The following is a 17,289-nucleotide window of genomic DNA, read 5'->3' as shown; positions in this document are numbered from 1 at the left end:
TCAAATTCATGTATTTTTCTTGTGGTCTAGTCAAACTATTATTTTTTTCTATTTTTGCAATCCCTTGTTTTATACATGTATTTCTACCAAAATATTTTTTTTCCATCCCCTGTTTTCTCAATTCGCTGTTGCAAGGGTGTTCTAGGTTCTAAAATGGAAATTTCTGATCAAAGTACTAACCAATCATGGCCGTAAAATTTTGCTATAATTTTGCAAAGTTTGAAATATGCCATCGGTATCTCAATGACATGTAGGGCCCACATGAGTCAATGACATGTGGGTCAAGATGGTATATCTCAAATTTTGCAAAATTATAATGGCATGGTTCCGATTTTCCCTAGAAATTATCGCTCATCGAGACCAAAAAAAAATGACGTTTTATGTAAAAAATTCTTAACTTCCAGCAAATAGTTGCACGGCAATGGTGCTGGAGCCGGTAGGAGCTGGAAACACTACATAATTAATTATTTGTTGAAGGAAACCAGTGTTTTTTCGTTCAAATCTTGCTAAAGCTACAACAATTTTTTTGTATATATGTAAGGAAAACAATTCTTGTAGCTATTAATTTTGTATGTAAGGAAAAAAATGAAGCATGCCCTGGAGGGATTACATTCAAGAATACATAAAAGAGGTTGGATAAAAAAGAGGATAAGAAAGGGGGAAAGTGACAAGACTGGACTTCGACTCGTTTAAAAAGAGTTGTAGCCGTACGGAATTCAAATTGGAATTGACCCATCTCATGATACAAGTTACCCTGGATTTATTTCTATTCCTATTTAGCTGGGCAATTCTAGTTTTTGTTATGATGATCTCATGGATAGTAGTATTTAGTTCTTCTTTTACATTCAGATTGGTAGTAGTACATAATTCATTTTTCAGTGCGGAGGTAGCGCCCGTCTGCACCCAGAGAGGTTTGTGAAAATCAATATTTTCGTGCGTGGGCTGCCCAACCGCACGGGATAAGTGCGGTCTTGTTAAGTCGACCGCACGGGACAATCGATTATCCTGTGCGGTCAAGTTATACCACCCGCACGAAAAAAAGAAAAATAAACCCAACAAAACCCGTCGTCATCGCCATGGTCGCGCAACCGCCGCTCGTGATCACCGTCGTCCTCGTCATTGCCGTCATTACACCGCCGCTGCTCCCGTCGTCGTCGTCATCGTTGCGCCACCGCCGCTCGTGGTCGCCGTCATCCTCGTCGCCGCCGCCGCTATTGGCCTCCGCCGCGACCGTCAGCCGTCGCCGCCACGCTGCCTCTGCCAGCAGCCGCCGTGCTGCCTTCCGTACCGTCGGCGGTGGCGGCAGCGACGCCTCGTGCGCTCGGTGGGGAGGGGAGGAGAGGAAAGAGGTATAGAGAGAGAGGAGAGAGAGGGGGGAAGGGGAGGAGAGGAAAGGCATAGAGAGAAGAGAGAGAGAGGAGTGAATGAGGGAGAATAAAAGGGAAAAGGAAGAGAGAGGATGTGAAAAATTTGAAGTGCGTGAGAAGAAAAAGAGGGAGAGGTATTTTCCCGTGCGGTCGACTTAAGAGGCCCGCACGCGAGAATCGATTTTTCCGTACGGTCCTCTTAAATCGACAGCACGGGATAATGAGGATTATCATATGCGGTCGGATTAAAACGCCCGCACGGAATAATGCATTTTTTCGTGTGGGCGACAGTCCGGCGCCAGTTGCTTACGACCCGTCTGGAATCTATCGGGACCGGCATTCAGAAAAATCATTTTTTACTAGTGATTAATCTATCTTTACTTACCAGTATGTACATGGGAGTGGTTGCGAGGCCTTTCATTTAGAGTAACCGCCTTGCGTCCAGTTGCGACGTTACAGGAGAGGCATTTCCCCCAACAAAACACAAGGAACTATTCCTGATGCGCCTGTTTTCTTTTCTTCCGATAGCGACCCCTGTAATTTGAGAGGTGGCCGTCCCCTTTTTACCTTGACTAACAGCTGAATCAGAATCACCGTAAAGTTTGGTGCTTCCTGTTTATGTGGTGGTTTGGTGACCTTCAGGGATGTTGTGGCCCACTGCAGAATCGATATAAGTATGTATGTTTCTGAGAGCCAGAATGGCTCGAACAGTCTAGTACGAGCAGACGATCAATTCATATACAGATCTGAGGTATCTGCTTTTAGAGCTCACAATCAACAGAGAAAAGCATGTGAAATCGCAGATGCCAATCTTGCAAAATTTAACGGAGCTTTCTACTACATCAGTCCTAAAATATAAGTGATTTTAGTTTAATAGGGCGCATCCTAATACTACGAATCTGAACAAATAGTACTGAGATGTGTCACTTCCAAACAAAATCACTTATATTTTGAGACGAAAAGAGTAGCATATAAAAGCAGGAATTTGTCATATCTAGAGCAAGGATGAAGACCTGCAACAACTTGGGGCTCCAACATGCATAATTATGAGCATATAATTGAACTTTCACACATTTTGCTCTTTTATTATTATTTTTTTAGAGAAGGATATTTTTTACCCGGCTTCTATATCCAATTGGATATACGCAGTCTTTTTTTAAAAAAAAATTAGAAACTTAGCCAAACAAATATGGAACTTAGTCCTCAAATAACCCAATCTGAAATTTGCTCCTACGTAGATTTGAACCCAATATGAAATTTTGCTCTTTACTTGATCATCATATATATGTAGCACTCATGGCAGGTCTGTGTTGCATACGGAATTAATGTGCAGTGTGAGTTCAATTATATGCATGCTTCAAACTTGCAACTGGGAGCTGTGCTGCTAAAAAAGGTAGCCGCTGATATGTACAAGGCGAGTCATGGATGGAATCCTTGCATCAAGAGGCTGGAGAATGGTGTTTAGAGAAATAGGGTGGAATCTGTTCTCTCTGTTCTTTTCAGAATGTTTAGATTGGTAGTCATGTGCGATGTTTTTGGAAGTTTCAAACTTGGAGTTGGGTTGTAAGTAGTTTGGATTGCTTGTAGGACTGTTTTCATTTCTCTAATGAAATGAGGGAGGTGAGCCTCTCCTTCTCAAAAAAAAAAAAAAAGAATGCATGCTTCAAACATAATTATGATATTGGAAGTGGATGGCACAGTTTTTGTCCTGTTTGCTTGCATTCTGCCCAGTAGAACAATAGAACTTGAAAGTTGCTTCCACGTTCAAACAAAGAAAAAACGTTCGTGGCCTTTATGAAATTTTTTGAAATAAACTTGCCGCACTCAGCCAAAAAAGAAAAAAAACAGTATTGTCTACATCCGCCACTGTGGGCTGTGGCTATATAGAAGATGGTTTCACTCTATATAGAGGTCGATCTCACAATTTCTTTTTACAATCATGGAATAATACGTACATTCAGGAATGCTATTGAAGTCAGATAATTTCAGACTTTAACTACTAATTTATGGCCATGTTCACTCTTTTAGTAAATAGTGAACGTTCACTATACACCCTCATGAAAGTAGCTGAACTATGTCAGCATATATACATATATATTATTAGATGAGGAAACAATATACTACCTTCGTTTTTTAATAGATGCTGTTAACTTTTTCTCACATGTTTGACTATTCGTCTTATTCAAAAAAATTTACGTAATTATAATTTATTTTGTTATGAGTTGTTTTATCACTCATAGTACTTTAAGTGTGATTTATATCTTATACATTTGCATAAAATTTTTGAATAAGACGAATGGTCAAACATGTGAGAAAAAGTCAACGGTGTCATCTATTAAAAAACGGAGGGAGTATATTTCAGCATATACAGCCTCAGGAAAACAGTAGCTGAACTATCCATCCACCAGACCACCATGGTCTAATATAATGGCCAAATATTACACACGCTGCACTGATGTGCGCTTTGATCACGTTCGTTGCTTAGGGATTTGCTGCTAGCTAGTCTCCATTATTAATTTTGCGTGTATTTTCAATAGAAATTTAGAGAAGTCAGAATTTGTTGTTGAATGTTGATATTCGTATCTTTGAGTGTTAGGAGATGCAATCGTCTGTCCTCATTATATGTATGTGCACTACTAGAAAAACCATATTTGTCCGGTCGGTTAAAAACCACAATAGTCCTGGTTGCAATAAAAACCGGGACTAAAGATGGTTTTTAGTCCCGGTTTATAAGCAGAAAAGGACTATGTGATCTTTAGTCCCGATTCACATGCTGTCAGGGTCCTCCGGAATCTTTAGTCTCGGTTGGTAACTCCAACCGGGAAGTCCCGGTTTGTATTATCAACCGCCGGTTAGTGTTACTAATTGGGACTAAAGATCAAAACACACTATATAATCCCTAGTACTTATCATCTTCTCCCTCCACACAAACTCCTCTCTCGTATCTCTTTTTTTCCTCTCTAACTCCTTATCTCCTTCCTTCCTCTTAGCCTTACCTCTTTCCTTCCTTCATAGCGAAGGAGTGGCTGAGCGAGCGCATGAGAGGAGGGTGGGTCGGCCGCGCGGCGGCCGACGCGGAGGGGAGGAGGGGAGGCGGCAACGGCTGAGCGAGCGCACGAGAAGAGAAGGGCGGGCCAGCCTGCGCGGCGGCAACCGGCGTGGCGAAGCGGCGGCGCGGCAGCGGCCGGCCGGCCGGCGCCCCTGCTGGCATTTTTTTTTGAGAACTTGTGATTTATTGCATGATCCTGTGATGTATTTGATTTGTGTGATGTGAATATGTGATGTATTTGTGATGAATTTTTTAGAACTTGTGATGTATTTTTTTTAAGAATTTGTGATGTATTTGGAGATGATCTATTTGAGGATTTGAAGATGATCCTTTTGATCTGTGATGATTTGGGATGTATTTGGAGATGATCGATTTGAGGATTCGGGATTTCTTAGGTATGATTTGGCGATGGAGTAAAATCAATATTCGATGTTAAAAACAATGAAAAAAGAAAAAAAAAGAGCAACCGGACCTGGCCTAGCTCCATCTTTAGTCCCGGTTGGAAAATGGATTTTTACTCTTGGTTATTTCACCCGGGACTTAGTCCCGGATTCGTAGTCTCGGTTGCATAACTAGGACTATAGGTGGGGTTCCCAACCGGATTTTTACTCCCAGTTATTTCACCCAGGACTTAGTCCCGGATTCGTAGTCTCGGTTGCATAACCGGGACTATAGGTGGGGTTCCCAACCGGGACTAAAGCCCCTTTCTCCCAGGACTTAGTCCCGGATTCGTAGTCTCGGTTGCATAACCGGGACTATAGGTGGGGTTCCCAACCGGGACTAAAGCCCCTTTCTCCAGTAGTGGTGGTATCACCTCCTTGCTGCTGGATGTATGGTATTGATAACAATTAGGCCCAGGTGGGGTTGGCCGAGACCCAATAACTTAAGGTTGTCTGGACCCTAACAGTTCATAGGCACACCCACTCGGGGAAAGGCCTAATCTCCCTAAAAGACTAGTACAATAGGGGAAGGGTGGCTCTTCCTTTTAAGGTGGCTTCCTCCTCCCAAGCTAAGCAAGGTGGGATTATTCAGAGGCTCACACGGTCGCCGCCGCCTGACTTTTGCGTCTTTGCTAGCGGGTAATAGTGGAGGATGTCCTCATCATTCCCACCCCCTTAACAAGGGCCCAACTCTGATACCAAATGATAACAATCCGGCCCAGGTGGAGTTGGTCGAGGCCCAATAACTTAAGGTTGCCCGGACTCCAACAGTTCATAGGCACACCCACTCGGGGAAAGGCCCAATCTCTCTAAAAGACTAGTCCAATAGAGGAAGGGTGGCTCTCCCTTTTAAGGTGGCTTCCTCCTCCCAAGCTAAGCAAGGTGGGATTATTCAGAGGCTCACATGGTCGCCGCCCGACTTTTGCGTCTTTGCTGGCGGGTAATAGTGGAGGATGTCATCATCAGGTATCTGTTGTCGCGTGATGGCAAGAATGGCAGAGATGGGGTAAGTGCACTCATTGATCCTAGTGGCAGCTGCCCTCTAGTCCATGCTTGCCAGTTGCCCTCTAGTTGGAGGGCTAGCTGGATCTAGTTGGGGGTTGGCGGTGGTTGTGGGTCAAGCCGGTGGTGTAGTGGAGGTGGAGACAGCGCGAGGCTGAGGTGGTGACATGGGGGAGGCACGCACACCTGACATTGGTGATGCTTGTGGGGCCACATACTTTCCTAGAGGCGATGTCGCAATATCTTGCCTCACCTTCTTGCTTTCGAGTGGACACTTTAGGTGAAACCCTAGTTTCAAATGTCCGGAACAACAATGGTGATATCATGAATATCGTGACTTTCTTGAAGGCGTAGCATTGGAGGTCCTTGTTGGTGCACCTAGTGCCAATTTCGATAGTTAGAGTGATGCTAAGATTTGGGCGAAAGGTTGTTTTACATCTTAGGCCCTCTTTAGATCCCCTAGCAAAATTTTACACCCTGTCACTTCGAATGTTTGGACATATGCATGGAGTATTAAATATAGACGAAAAAATAACTAATTACACATATTGCGTGTAAATTACGAGACGAATCTTTTAAGCCTAATTGCGCCATGATTTGACAATGTGGTGCTACATTAAACTTTTGCTAATGACGGATTAATTAGGCTTAATAAATTCGTCTCGCGGTTTACAAGCGGATTCTGTAATTTGCTTTGTTATTAGACTACGTTTAATACTTCAAATGTGTGTCTGTATATCCGATGTGACAAGCCAAAACTTTACACCCCTAGATTTAAACACAGCCTTAGTTACTCTCCGACTTTATCTTCCGTTATGGTTTCGTCGGCGGCGATGCTGATTTCGATCGGTAATGATCGACTGATATTTTTGGAGAATTTGTTTCTCGATGTGATGAAGATAAGGACTACGTATAACATATAAGCCAATGGTTTCATCTTGATCTTTAGGTTGGTAATCTAAGTAGTTATCTTATTTTTTAATCAAGTTGTGGTTTTGTAATTTTCTTTTTTTTCAACCTATAATCTTTGCATAATTGGTTGTAGTTTTTTGAAAGCAAAGGTCGACATGAATTCCATTATTAGAAAAAAAACAAGATGTACTCGTTGCTCATAGAAATAGGTCAAGCGTGTAAGCAAAAAAAAATAAATAAATGAAGTGACCAGGGTTTACCCTTTCAATTTCGAAGTAGAAACCACTCCTCACAGCTTTACCGAAATCCGACCGAAAACGGGTAAAAACCGATGATTTTAGTCAACACCGTACAGAAACCAGCTAATACCGACCGGTTTTCACAAATCGAGACCTAGCAGTTTCATAAAATTACATCAGTTCTGTGAACCCTGTAAGTGACCTAAGCAGGAAGTATATTTTAAGAAGAGATTAATTAAAGGCCAATATATGCATCTTCTGTGATCACAGATCGTTGGTTACTCAGGGCAAACTCGTAATTTGTGTGCTAAGGGATCTGCAATTGTAGTTCAGTTTTTAGTTCATTAAAAATCTTAGAAATGGACGGTATGCTGTCAGCCATTTGTTCGGCCGGACCCTCCAAATGGAACAACAGGAACTTGAAAGGTACACCCGCGTTCCAACAAAAGCATTGAATTTAAATAGGACTAATAAAGTATGATCTCTCAAGAGATTTCGAAAGGAATGCAAGCTAGCAATTCAACCACCAGAAAAAAAAAACCCAGTTCTATTTGCATCATGCAATCCGCCATTTATACAAGTCACTTTCAATCTTCTGTTCTTCGATAGCATTGGATAGTTCAGTTCCAGGCACGGCAGCACTGAAGTAACCTCCGGTAGAACCTGAAACGAAAAAAAAACAGTAAGCCCCCTTTGATTCAAAGAAAATTTATAAGAATTTTACAGGATTTTATTTCTATAGGAATTTTTCCTATAAAGCCCTTTGAATCAAAGGAATGAACCCTATGGAATCCTATAAAATTTCTATAGAATGCCTTTTCCCATACAAGTTTTGGAGAAATTTTAACCAGAGGTAGAATCTCGTGGAAGAAATCTTTTGATTCTTTATCTCTCCTCAAATTCCTATGTTTTTCTTGTGGTCCAATCAAACGGTTATTCCTATGTTTTTTCTATGTTTTGCAATCCTCTGTTTTACACCTTCATTCCTGTCAGAATCCTATATTTTTCATATTTCTCCGTTTTTTCGTTCCTGCGATTTAAAGGGGCCTAACAGAAGGTTTGCAACTTGGAAGATGGCCATTGTTTGATGTGCTATCGTGGGCCAGAAGCCCACGAAATTGAGGCCCAAAATACCGTTAGACAGATCATGAGACAAACTTGTTGGTCGAACTCCTACAAAAATAAAATTTAAGGGAAATCAACTGAAAAGAACTCCATAGGATTCAGATTGGCCTCATTTGGAATGGAAAGAAATGTTTTTTTTTCTTGAAATGAGACTAAATCCAACAGAAATCCTATAAAATTCATGAAATATCTTTTCGTGAATAACAGTTGGATGAATGTAGCAACCTAATACAAAGATTAGACATCACCTGTCTAATATTATACTCCAGTTTGCTAATGGAGCTCTCTGCTTATAACTTTTCTGTGCTATGATATTCCAACGCATTATTTCTGTGAAGGAGGGGCTGCGCTGGCCGAAGATGCAATGATGCAGGAGTGCGATTAAGTTGCGTCAGCGGCAAGGGATTATTATCCCTTTCTATATCCGGCGGCGGCGCGCTCCCGGCCGGTTGGAGGCGGCCATGGACAGCCTGCTACGCCACGAAAGCATCATTATATCTGCCCAGATGATTCATACACATATATGATCTCAAAAGGCGATCGATGTGCGCACGTACATACAGGTCACAACTGGTCATGCCTACGATAGATATGCCGTGCAACATGCGTTGCTCGGAGCACTTCAATTAAGATAGAGGGAACAAATGTTATAAGAAAGATTTTCATCGGTAGTCGACTGTTGAGAAAAGATGTGCATTCTATGTATAAACACAAGCTACTGAACTGAAAGCCGAGTGCCAAACCGGTTATTGGTATTATTCATGATCATTCCCAGATTATTCTGTTTTAACCAGTCGTGGGAACTATTGGCCAACTATGCTGGATCCTATGACTCCTCCCTGGTCCTGAGTTTCTTGGAAGCCTTATCTACAGGTTCAATGCACGCACGCACGATTGACGACGACCTGAACGACTCTTCCGGTCAATAATGCCAGCCCATGTGGTCCTCCGCAGTCCGCACTGTGCAAGTGTGCAGCGTCCACTTGAAAATCCACAGAAGCCACCATTCTTCAGAGCCTCCCTCCCTGCTTCTTCAATACACTTCCAGAACTAGGGGCATGTTCGATTTAGCCTGGTGTAGTTGGAGAAAATTTTTAATTTTAGTTATCATATCGGATATACAGATATATATTTGGAGTATTAAATGTAGTCTAATAACAAAACAAATTACAGATTCCGTCAGAAAACTACAAGACGAATTTATTAAGTCTAATTAATCCATCATTAGCAAATGTTTACTGTAGCACTATATTGTCAAATTATGGCATAATTAGGCTTAAACGATTCGTCTCACAATTTACACGTAATCTGTGTAATTGGTTTTTTTTCCTACATTTAATACTCCATACATGTATTCAAACATTCGATATGACGGCACGAAAATTTTTGTTTTGGGAACTAAATAGGGTCTTAGAGGAAAAGTAAAGAATTTGGATTTCTCAGGATTAATTTCTATATGAGTTATTCGATTTGTTAAAATAAAGTATGAGAAAGCCAAAACAATATTTTCTTTCCTACAAGTTGCATAGAGAAAAAAAAATCCACTCAAACCTCTAATTTTTTTTCTATAGATTGATATGTACATATATTTCTATCCCTTCACTTTTCCTATTCTTTTCCGCATGAAGAAAAAAAAGAGAACTTTTCTAACCATCTCTGCACTTCCGGGAAAGCGGCCGATCGACGCTTTACAACTGCTCGTGCATGACAAAATACAAGAATAACCTACGGATCAATACCTGCATGATTACTGGCAATGATCAACTCACCTTACAAGACATCAGTGCTCGACTACATATGTACTACTACGTGCAAAGCAAGCAGCTGTCCACCGACGAACGAGTGACAGAACGAGCGTAGAATCGATGGCGCATCGTCGTCGTTGTCTCCTCCTCTTGCTCGCCGTGCTGCTGCCGGCGATGGCGGCAAGGGGCGATCCCGACGCGGTGCAGGACTTCTGCGTGCCGGACGCCGGGCGTGGGCGGCCGGTGGAGCTCGCCATGCTCCCGGCCTACCCGTGCAGGAGCCCCGCCAACCTGACGGCGGGCGACTTCGCCTTCTCCGGCGTGCGCGCCGCGGGGAACTTCTCGCCGGAGACGGGGTTCGCCGGCGTGTCCGTCACCCCGGCGCAGTTCCCGGGCCTGCACACCCTGGGGATGTCCTTCGCCCGCGCCGACCTCTCGGCGGCCGGCGGCGTCAACCCGCCGCACTACCACCCGCGCGCCACCGAGACGGCGCTCGTCCTCGCCGGCCGCGTGTACGCCGGGTTCGTCGACTCCGGCGGCCGCCTCTTCGCCAAGGTGCTCGAGCAGGGGGAGGTGATGGTGTTCCCGCGCGCCATGGTGCACTTCCAGCTCAACGTCGGCGACACGCCGGCCACGGTCTACGGCGCCTTCAACAGCGAGAACCCCGGCATCGTCCGCATCCCGGCGACGGTGTTCGGGTCCGGCATCAGGGAGGCCGTCCTCGAGAGGGCGTTCGGGCTCACTCCGGCGGAGCTCCGGCGGCTGGAGAAGAGGTTCGGCCCGCCCAAGAAGGCGGAGATGGAGGATTAGCTAGCCGCTTGTGCTTGACCGGCCATGGCCGTCGGTCGTGGGCATGATTAGGTTACTCCCCGTTAGTGATAATTAATGGGTTATTTCTTTTCATTTCATTTGGTTAATACAGTACTGTATCATTTGTGGCGGTGGTTGGGAAATGGTGATTATAGCCTGGTAATGATTTGAGGTGTAAGGTTGGTAGAGATGTATAAGGAGGCACAGATGAATGGAACAATCGAGAGGGTAACTCAACTTCAAAATATGCTCAGTTTTGTTTGTTTGTTTTTTCCTGAAATGGTGTTTCGTGCTGAATGTACAGAATCGTTTAGAGAGGCAATCAAACATGTCGATGATGTGTACTGTTCAGGAGGCCAGGAAGCAAAATGATGGACATCGATATCGACGCATTTGTACAGATCGATGCTGTGGTGGGGAATAAGTTCACTCCGGGTCCCTCTATTCGTCGCCCAGTACGATTTTCGTCTCTTGGTCGCAAAACCAGATACAACGGATCCCCCAACTTACAAAACCGTGCAAAAGAGGTCCCTCGGCAGTACTGTGTCCAGTTTTAGATGACGTGGCTCCATTTGACTAGGTCGTCGACCCACGTGGCATTGACGTGGCGTTTACATGGCATTTGATCCCGAGAAAATAATAAAAAACAGTGGGACCCACATGTCAGGTAAAAAAATTAAAAAAAGGTGGGACGCATGTGGTCCCACATGTCAGCCTCCCTCTTCTCTCTATGCCCCCCTCTCTCTCTCCCCTACATGGCAAGCAGAAGGGCGAGCGGCGGCGTTGCCGGCGCAGAGGGGGTGACGGGTGGAGCGACGGCGAGTGGCGGGTGGTGGGCGGTGGGCGGAAGGACGGCGGGCAGAGGGGCGGCGGGTGGTGGGCGGAGCAAAGGGGCCGTAGGTGGGAGTGGAGCGGTGGCGGCCGGCGAGCCGCCGCTACTCTTTGGTCCTCCCGCCGGCCGCGGAGGTGGACTTGGCAGACTCGAAGCCCCGGCGTGCTCCCGCGCCGCCTCCTCCCTCTCCCCGCGTGCTCACCGTCGGCCTTTTCGCCTCCTCTTCCTCCCCGCATGCGAGCAAGCGAGCCGTCGGTGGCGTTGGCGGCAAGGGCGGCGCAATGGATGGGGCCATCCGTCATCGTTGACCGCGCTCCCCTCCGCCTCCTCCCCTCCTCGCCGAGGCGTCGGTGGCAAGGACGGCCAGCGCGAGGGAGCGCGGCCTGTGGGAGGAGGAGGAGCGTTTCTTGGAGCGGGGGGAGGAGGATTGCGGCGTCGGCTGCTAGCCTCATGGCGGTGTGGGGCGGCGGCGGCCATCTCTCGCGCCGCTCGCCTAGCCGTCCGCCGCCCTTCTCCCCGATGGCCGCTGGCGGGAGAAGAGGGAGCGGCGCGGCGCGGCGTCAGCGGCGAGAGATGAGGGAGGGGAGAGACGGCGTAGGCGGCTTGTGGAGCGGCGGCGGGAGGACGACGAGCGCGGTGTAGAGGCGCTCGGTGATGTCGTCCCGGTGCGCGCGGAGGGCGTCCGGGTGGTCGGCGGCGGCGGCACGGATGGCGGCGTCGATGGCGTCTTCCAGGGCGCCGCCGCGCTGCTCGCCTTCACGCGGACCGGCGGCGCTCCGGTCGGGGGCCGGCGCCGACCATGGCCGCCGCCGCTGTCGGAGCTCGCCTGCTCCGCCGCCCACCCGCGCCGTCCTCTGCCCGGGAAGGAGAGTGAGAGGGGGGAAGGGAAGAAGAGAGAGAAGGGAGAGGGAAGAAGAGAAGAGTGAGGCTGACATGTGGGGTCCACATGGGCCCCACCATTTTAAAATTAATTTTTTGCAGCTGACATGTGGGGCCACGCTTTTTATTATTTTTTCGAGATATAGTTGCCACGTAAGCGCCACGTCAATGCCATGTGGGATGGAGACCTAGTCAAAGAAGCCACGTATGCGACGCGTCAGCCAAAACCGCCTTCAAAACCGCCGAGGGATCATGTTTGCCCGGTTTTCGTAAGTTGGGGGATGGGTCATACCCGGTTTTGTGGCCAAGGACGAAAATCGGACTGGGCGATAAGTAGAGGGACCCAAAGTGAACTTATTCCCTGTGGTGGTGTGTGTCACCCAGTGTCCCCTCAACCACCTAGCCCAACTAGAACTACTCTCAGCCCACATCCGTAAGGCCCAATATTGGGGCTGCACGTAAGCCGAGGCCCGTTTACGGCCCAACTGACATGGGCCCCAACGCTCTCCATAATCACGTTCCGGCTCAGATAATTGAGAGACCCAGTAGTAGTCACGAAGAAATGTGGTAGATGAAACGAGGCAAAATGACTCCGCAAAATATTATTGTCATTTCTCTATATAGGATAGGATAATAGGAGCAAGCAACTACGCGTACCACCGTACGTCGGTACGTGACAGTACCCAAAATTCCAAAAACCAAAAAAAACAGAGAGATGCGCGTCTCGGTCGGTCGGTCGGTGATCTCACTCGTCGGTGAGCAGCATCGACCTGACGATGAGGTCCGGCATCCCTTCGGTGATGGGGAACAGGTGGCCCGCCGTGGGCAGCTCGTGGTACCGCACCCACGGCAGCCGCTGCGCGATGTGCCGCGACAGCTGCACGGGCACGATGAGGTCCTCCGCGCCGTGCCACAGGTGCACCGCCGCCTCGCCCGCCGGGAACGGGTTCTCCATCTCCAGCGGGCTCCACCCCCACTTCCCGAACCCCACCAGCATGTCCCGGTGCAGGCTCTCGTGCTCCCCCTGCTGCCTCACCTGCCCCTGCAACCATCTCATCCGTCCCCCATGCAATTTAATTATTCAGCACATATCGTCCATCCATTTTCACGCATAAAAAAGTAGGAGTACTATGGATCGATCATGTTTGCTTACGGCGTAGGTGCGGTAGGCGAACTTGGGGATGACGGTCAAGTCTTCCCGGGAGAGGATGGCGGGGTTGAAGGAGATGACGCTGGAGGCCGGGAAGAGCTTCTGGGTGTTCCACCAGTAGGCGAGCCAGGGGGCGTGGTGCGCCACGCGGACGGCCCACTGGTCCTGCGGGAGCTGCACGTACCACGCCTCCGTCGACACGTTCGACGGGTAACCCGACCACCAGTAGTTCCCCACCGGCCCCAGGATTGACACCCCCGCGAGCCTGCACGCGCACGTACAGGACAAATTTCACTTTTGGTTAATTTTCCCTGCAACAATGTTCAGAAAGCGGCAGTTGGTGTATATAATGTACACTGTATACATACCTGTGAGGGATGTTTTTGAGGCAGCTCCACATGATTTCCCCGCCCATGGAGTAGCCGATGAGGTAGAACTTGGGGCCGAGCTGCAGCCCGTCGGCGAGCCCTTCGATGTCGAACGCAATGCTGTCCTCCGTTCTACCGGGGTGTGGGTCGCTCTCTCCATACCCAGGACGATCGAACGAGACCATGTAGACACCCAGCTCTTCTGCGAGCTCCTGTTATACACATTCAGCTTCCGTTCAGTAACCCAGGGGCTCAGCATTTTCAGATTACTGTGTGTTCAGTAATCGATCGATCGCGACTTACAGGTGACACTTGGAGGGCGTCGTATCTGCAGGAGTCGAAGCCATGGACGAAGATGATCTTGTGCTTGGCCTGATCCTTAGGGACGCCGTACTCGTGGTAGGCCAGGTGCCTCCCATCCTTGAGCTGCAATCTTGGCCCGGTCACCGGAGGGCCTCCCGGAGTTCCACAGATTTTCGGAACCGGAGGCTGAAGCTGCCGGTACAGCAGCCCCAGCAATAACACAAACACGAGGAGGGGGACATTCTTGGAGAAACCTGCCAGGAAAAGAGGCACATCAATATATATTTTTTTTAAAAAAAGCACATCGGTATGTTGAAAATATTGATGAATCTATCAAATTTATTATTATAAAAAAATTAAAATCAATTTGGATTTAAATTATTCCAATTTGGTTATTTGGCCGATTTATTCTGGCAGACCAGTCGTTAATTGGCCGGTTACCACCGGTTCTACTATAAACCTTGCTACGTACTGATATACTACTATTATCTACTCCATTCGTTTCATATTATAAGTCGTTTGATTTTTTTTATAGTCAAACTTGTTTAAGTTTGACTAAATTTATAGGAAAATATTATATTATTTTCAACACAAAATAAATATATCCACGGTTAGATCTAATGAAACTAATTGATATTTTAGATATTACTAAATTCTACTATAAATTTAGTCAAACTATTTATAATATTAAACGGAGGGAGTAGCACGGAGTATGATGTAATTATAATCCTAAAGGTGTCATATAAGATACTACGTTGACTTTGCGAGGTTCAAGTGTCGCATGTCGGCATTTATATAAATATATCCTTATCAATGGTCAATTCATTACAACATGACACTAAGATGTGTTGAAAAGTCATGCAGTTATAAACTATTGTAAGAATTAGGAGCAGTTCACACTTCACACTGCTTTGATATACTCAGTTGGACGTGGGTGCGTTCTGGAAGACAGAATAGCAGAATACAATCATGGGACGGAAAAGGCATTGTCCAACGATTAACCATAATACAGATGATTAATCAAAAATATGTGGAAATTTTAACGTTTGCAAATATACGTACATATTTTATAACATTAATATGCCATTCTTTGGAGATTTAAATGCATACAACTATATAAATCAAATACATCCCTCTTCTATTATTCGATGAACAACTATATATAACTTGGCATTACCTCAAAATACAGACAAGTATATGTTCACAACGACATTGCAACAAAAATCACGTTGATGTGACAGTTTTCTTATCGTTTCCAAGTGGCCAGTACTATGTCCATTTGCCACAAGACCAACACGCCCATCCCCAAGTATGTGATAATTGTCTTGACAATACTATTATGATTTGAAGTAATGAGCTAGTTTATCTCTAGTCCCTACGGAGGTGATAATTAAAATGGGCTTGAAAACATGATAATCTTGTTTCGGCTGATTAATTTTGTTGCAAGCAGTGTTTGAATATTGCAAGGAACATATGCACGTAAAGTCGTTACACTTGCACCACCACATTTGGAGTAGTGCAATATTTGCAAAATACTCACTCCGATTCTTAATATTTGACGCACATATACATATATTTACCATTCCTCTTATTAAAAGCATTATACAAATATAAAAAAATATAAATCATAAGTAATGCTTTAAGTATATTTGATGTTGGGTAACTCATCTTCTCAACCCGCTGGCCCAGGCAAGGTGTAGCCCAGCTGCCAAGGAAGACCCAACATCATTCGCTCATGCGTGTGGAGGCAATGTACTTAAAGCATGCGATTTTTCTTCCTCATGCTGGGAGCCTGCGATTTTTCTTCCTCATGGCTCCAGATTCTTCTCTTAAAAAATTTCTTATATTTTTTTCTCAGGAAATCATAGATTTATTGCAAACTGATTGAAGCCACGTGGCCCAATCAAATTCGGGCTAAACAGCCAGCTTTAGATAAGTAGATAGGAGTAGTACTTGCGTGCGTGAATGCCGTAGGCCCTATCGATCATCAAGGTGTGTACAGTTGCGTGTCACCTGTTCGGAACTGTTGATATTTATGTGATCAAGTCAGAAGCGTTAATTTTTATGAGCCGCCCGGCCCACCGGGTCAATCTGCACCTGTTATTTCGGTTTTTCTTTTTCTTTTTACTACTACTACCTACCTTTTTGATGGAAAGGCCTTTTTACCTTGTTCATGAAGCCACCCAAAAATCACAAGACCTACACGCAAACTCCAACTATTCGAGGACAGAAGAAACGTGGATGGAGGCGTATAAATTAGCTTCGGGATGAACGAAAAGGACAGATGGTTAACGCCGAAAGCATTGGGGTCACAGCATTGAGTACCCCGACAATCGACATGCATGCAGACAAGAGCGCGCGACCTCTCGCGGGCTCGCGGCCCGTTGGCCGATCTTAAACAATGACGCGGTCATATCATAATTAATTTATGTGAGATAGTGTCAATCTTGAGATCGAGACCGCAACCGAGCTGATTATACAGCAAAATTGTAAAAACAGGGAGCGGTGGCAAATCACGAACAGGCTACGACGACGTACTACGAAACAAACGCTGCGTTGAACACGAGAAATTAACAAAGCAAAAAGGCGATGGACGCACGCAGGCCGCAGCACGCGTGTTCCTAGAAGGAGGGAGGGGAGAGGACGAACGAACGACGAACCGGATGTGGAGGAGGACGGCGGCTTCGGCGTCGGCGACGCCTTCTTCTCGGCGCCGTTGGCCGACCCGTCCCGCTTCTTGCCGGAGTCCGCCATTGATACTTGCTACTGGAGGTGGAGGCAACGCGCGAGCGACGCGGTCCCGGGGAGAGGAGGTCGATGGCGCGGGATGTGGAGGATGGGAATGGGAGTGCGCGAGGGTGAGGGCATGGAGACGACGCGGCCCCCGTGAGTGTCTATATAGACGTGAGGCGCGCCCGATCTGCCGGGTGCCGGCTCGGCTCGCCACCAGCCGCGCATGCGCACCCTCCTATCGCCTTCGCGAGTTACGAGTACTATCCCTTTTTTACTACTACAACGGACGGAGGCAGGAGACACAGGAAGGGTGAGGAGGAACCTGCAGGAGCCAG

General features: G+C 46.6%; 2 protein-coding genes across 2 annotated transcripts; one reads left to right on the top strand and one right to left on the bottom strand.

Annotated features, from left to right (window-relative positions):
• The first annotated feature begins 9,864 nt into the window (after positions 1-9,864).
• LOC4329551 (germin-like protein 2-4) lies at positions 9,865-10,991 on the top strand. Its single transcript, NM_001416641.1, has one exon. The coding sequence runs from the start codon at positions 10,000-10,002 to the stop codon at positions 10,687-10,689; it is 690 nt and encodes a 229-aa protein (NP_001403570.1). The 5' UTR covers positions 9,865-9,999; the 3' UTR covers positions 10,690-10,991.
• Positions 10,992-12,950: 1,959 nt separating this feature from the next.
• LOC4329550 (uncharacterized) lies at positions 12,951-17,089 on the bottom strand. The gene is made up of 5 exons (NM_001416640.1): positions 16,882-17,089; positions 14,222-14,475; positions 13,919-14,130; positions 13,554-13,815; positions 12,951-13,442 (listed from the first exon to the last, which is right to left on the bottom strand). The coding sequence occupies exons 1-5, from the start codon at positions 16,973-16,975 to the stop codon at positions 13,146-13,148; spliced, it is 1,119 nt and encodes a 372-aa protein (NP_001403569.1). The 5' UTR covers positions 16,976-17,089; the 3' UTR covers positions 12,951-13,145.
• Between the last annotated feature and the right edge of the window lie 200 nt (positions 17,090-17,289).

The sequence above is a fragment of the Oryza sativa genome, chromosome 2 (assembly GCF_034140825.1).
Source record: "Oryza sativa Japonica Group chromosome 2, ASM3414082v1".
NCBI classification, from domain to species: Eukaryota; Viridiplantae; Streptophyta; class Magnoliopsida; order Poales; family Poaceae; genus Oryza; species Oryza sativa.
The sequence above is the reverse complement of the archived record's forward strand: the minus strand, read 5'-3'. Positions and strand labels throughout refer to the sequence as shown.

What these genes read in the sequence shown, in the direction of transcription:
- LOC4329551 (NM_001416641.1), top strand. Translation starts at nt 10,000, where the DNA reads ATGGCGCATCGTCGTCGTTGTCTCCTCCTCTTGCTCGCCGTGCTGCTG.
- LOC4329550 (NM_001416640.1), bottom strand. Translation starts at nt 16,975, where the DNA reads ATGGCGGACTCCGGCAAGAAGCGGGACGGGTCGGCCAACGGCGCCGAG. An exon ending in GCCGTCCTCCTCCACATCCG is followed by an intron (nt 14,476 to 16,881) that starts GTTCGTCGTTCG and finishes TTTTCCTGGCAG; the next exon opens with GTTTCTCCAAGAATGTCCCC. An exon ending in TCGCCTACCGCACCTACGCC is followed by an intron (nt 13,443 to 13,553) that starts GTAAGCAAACAT and finishes AGATGGTTGCAG; the next exon opens with GGGCAGGTGAGGCAGCAGGG.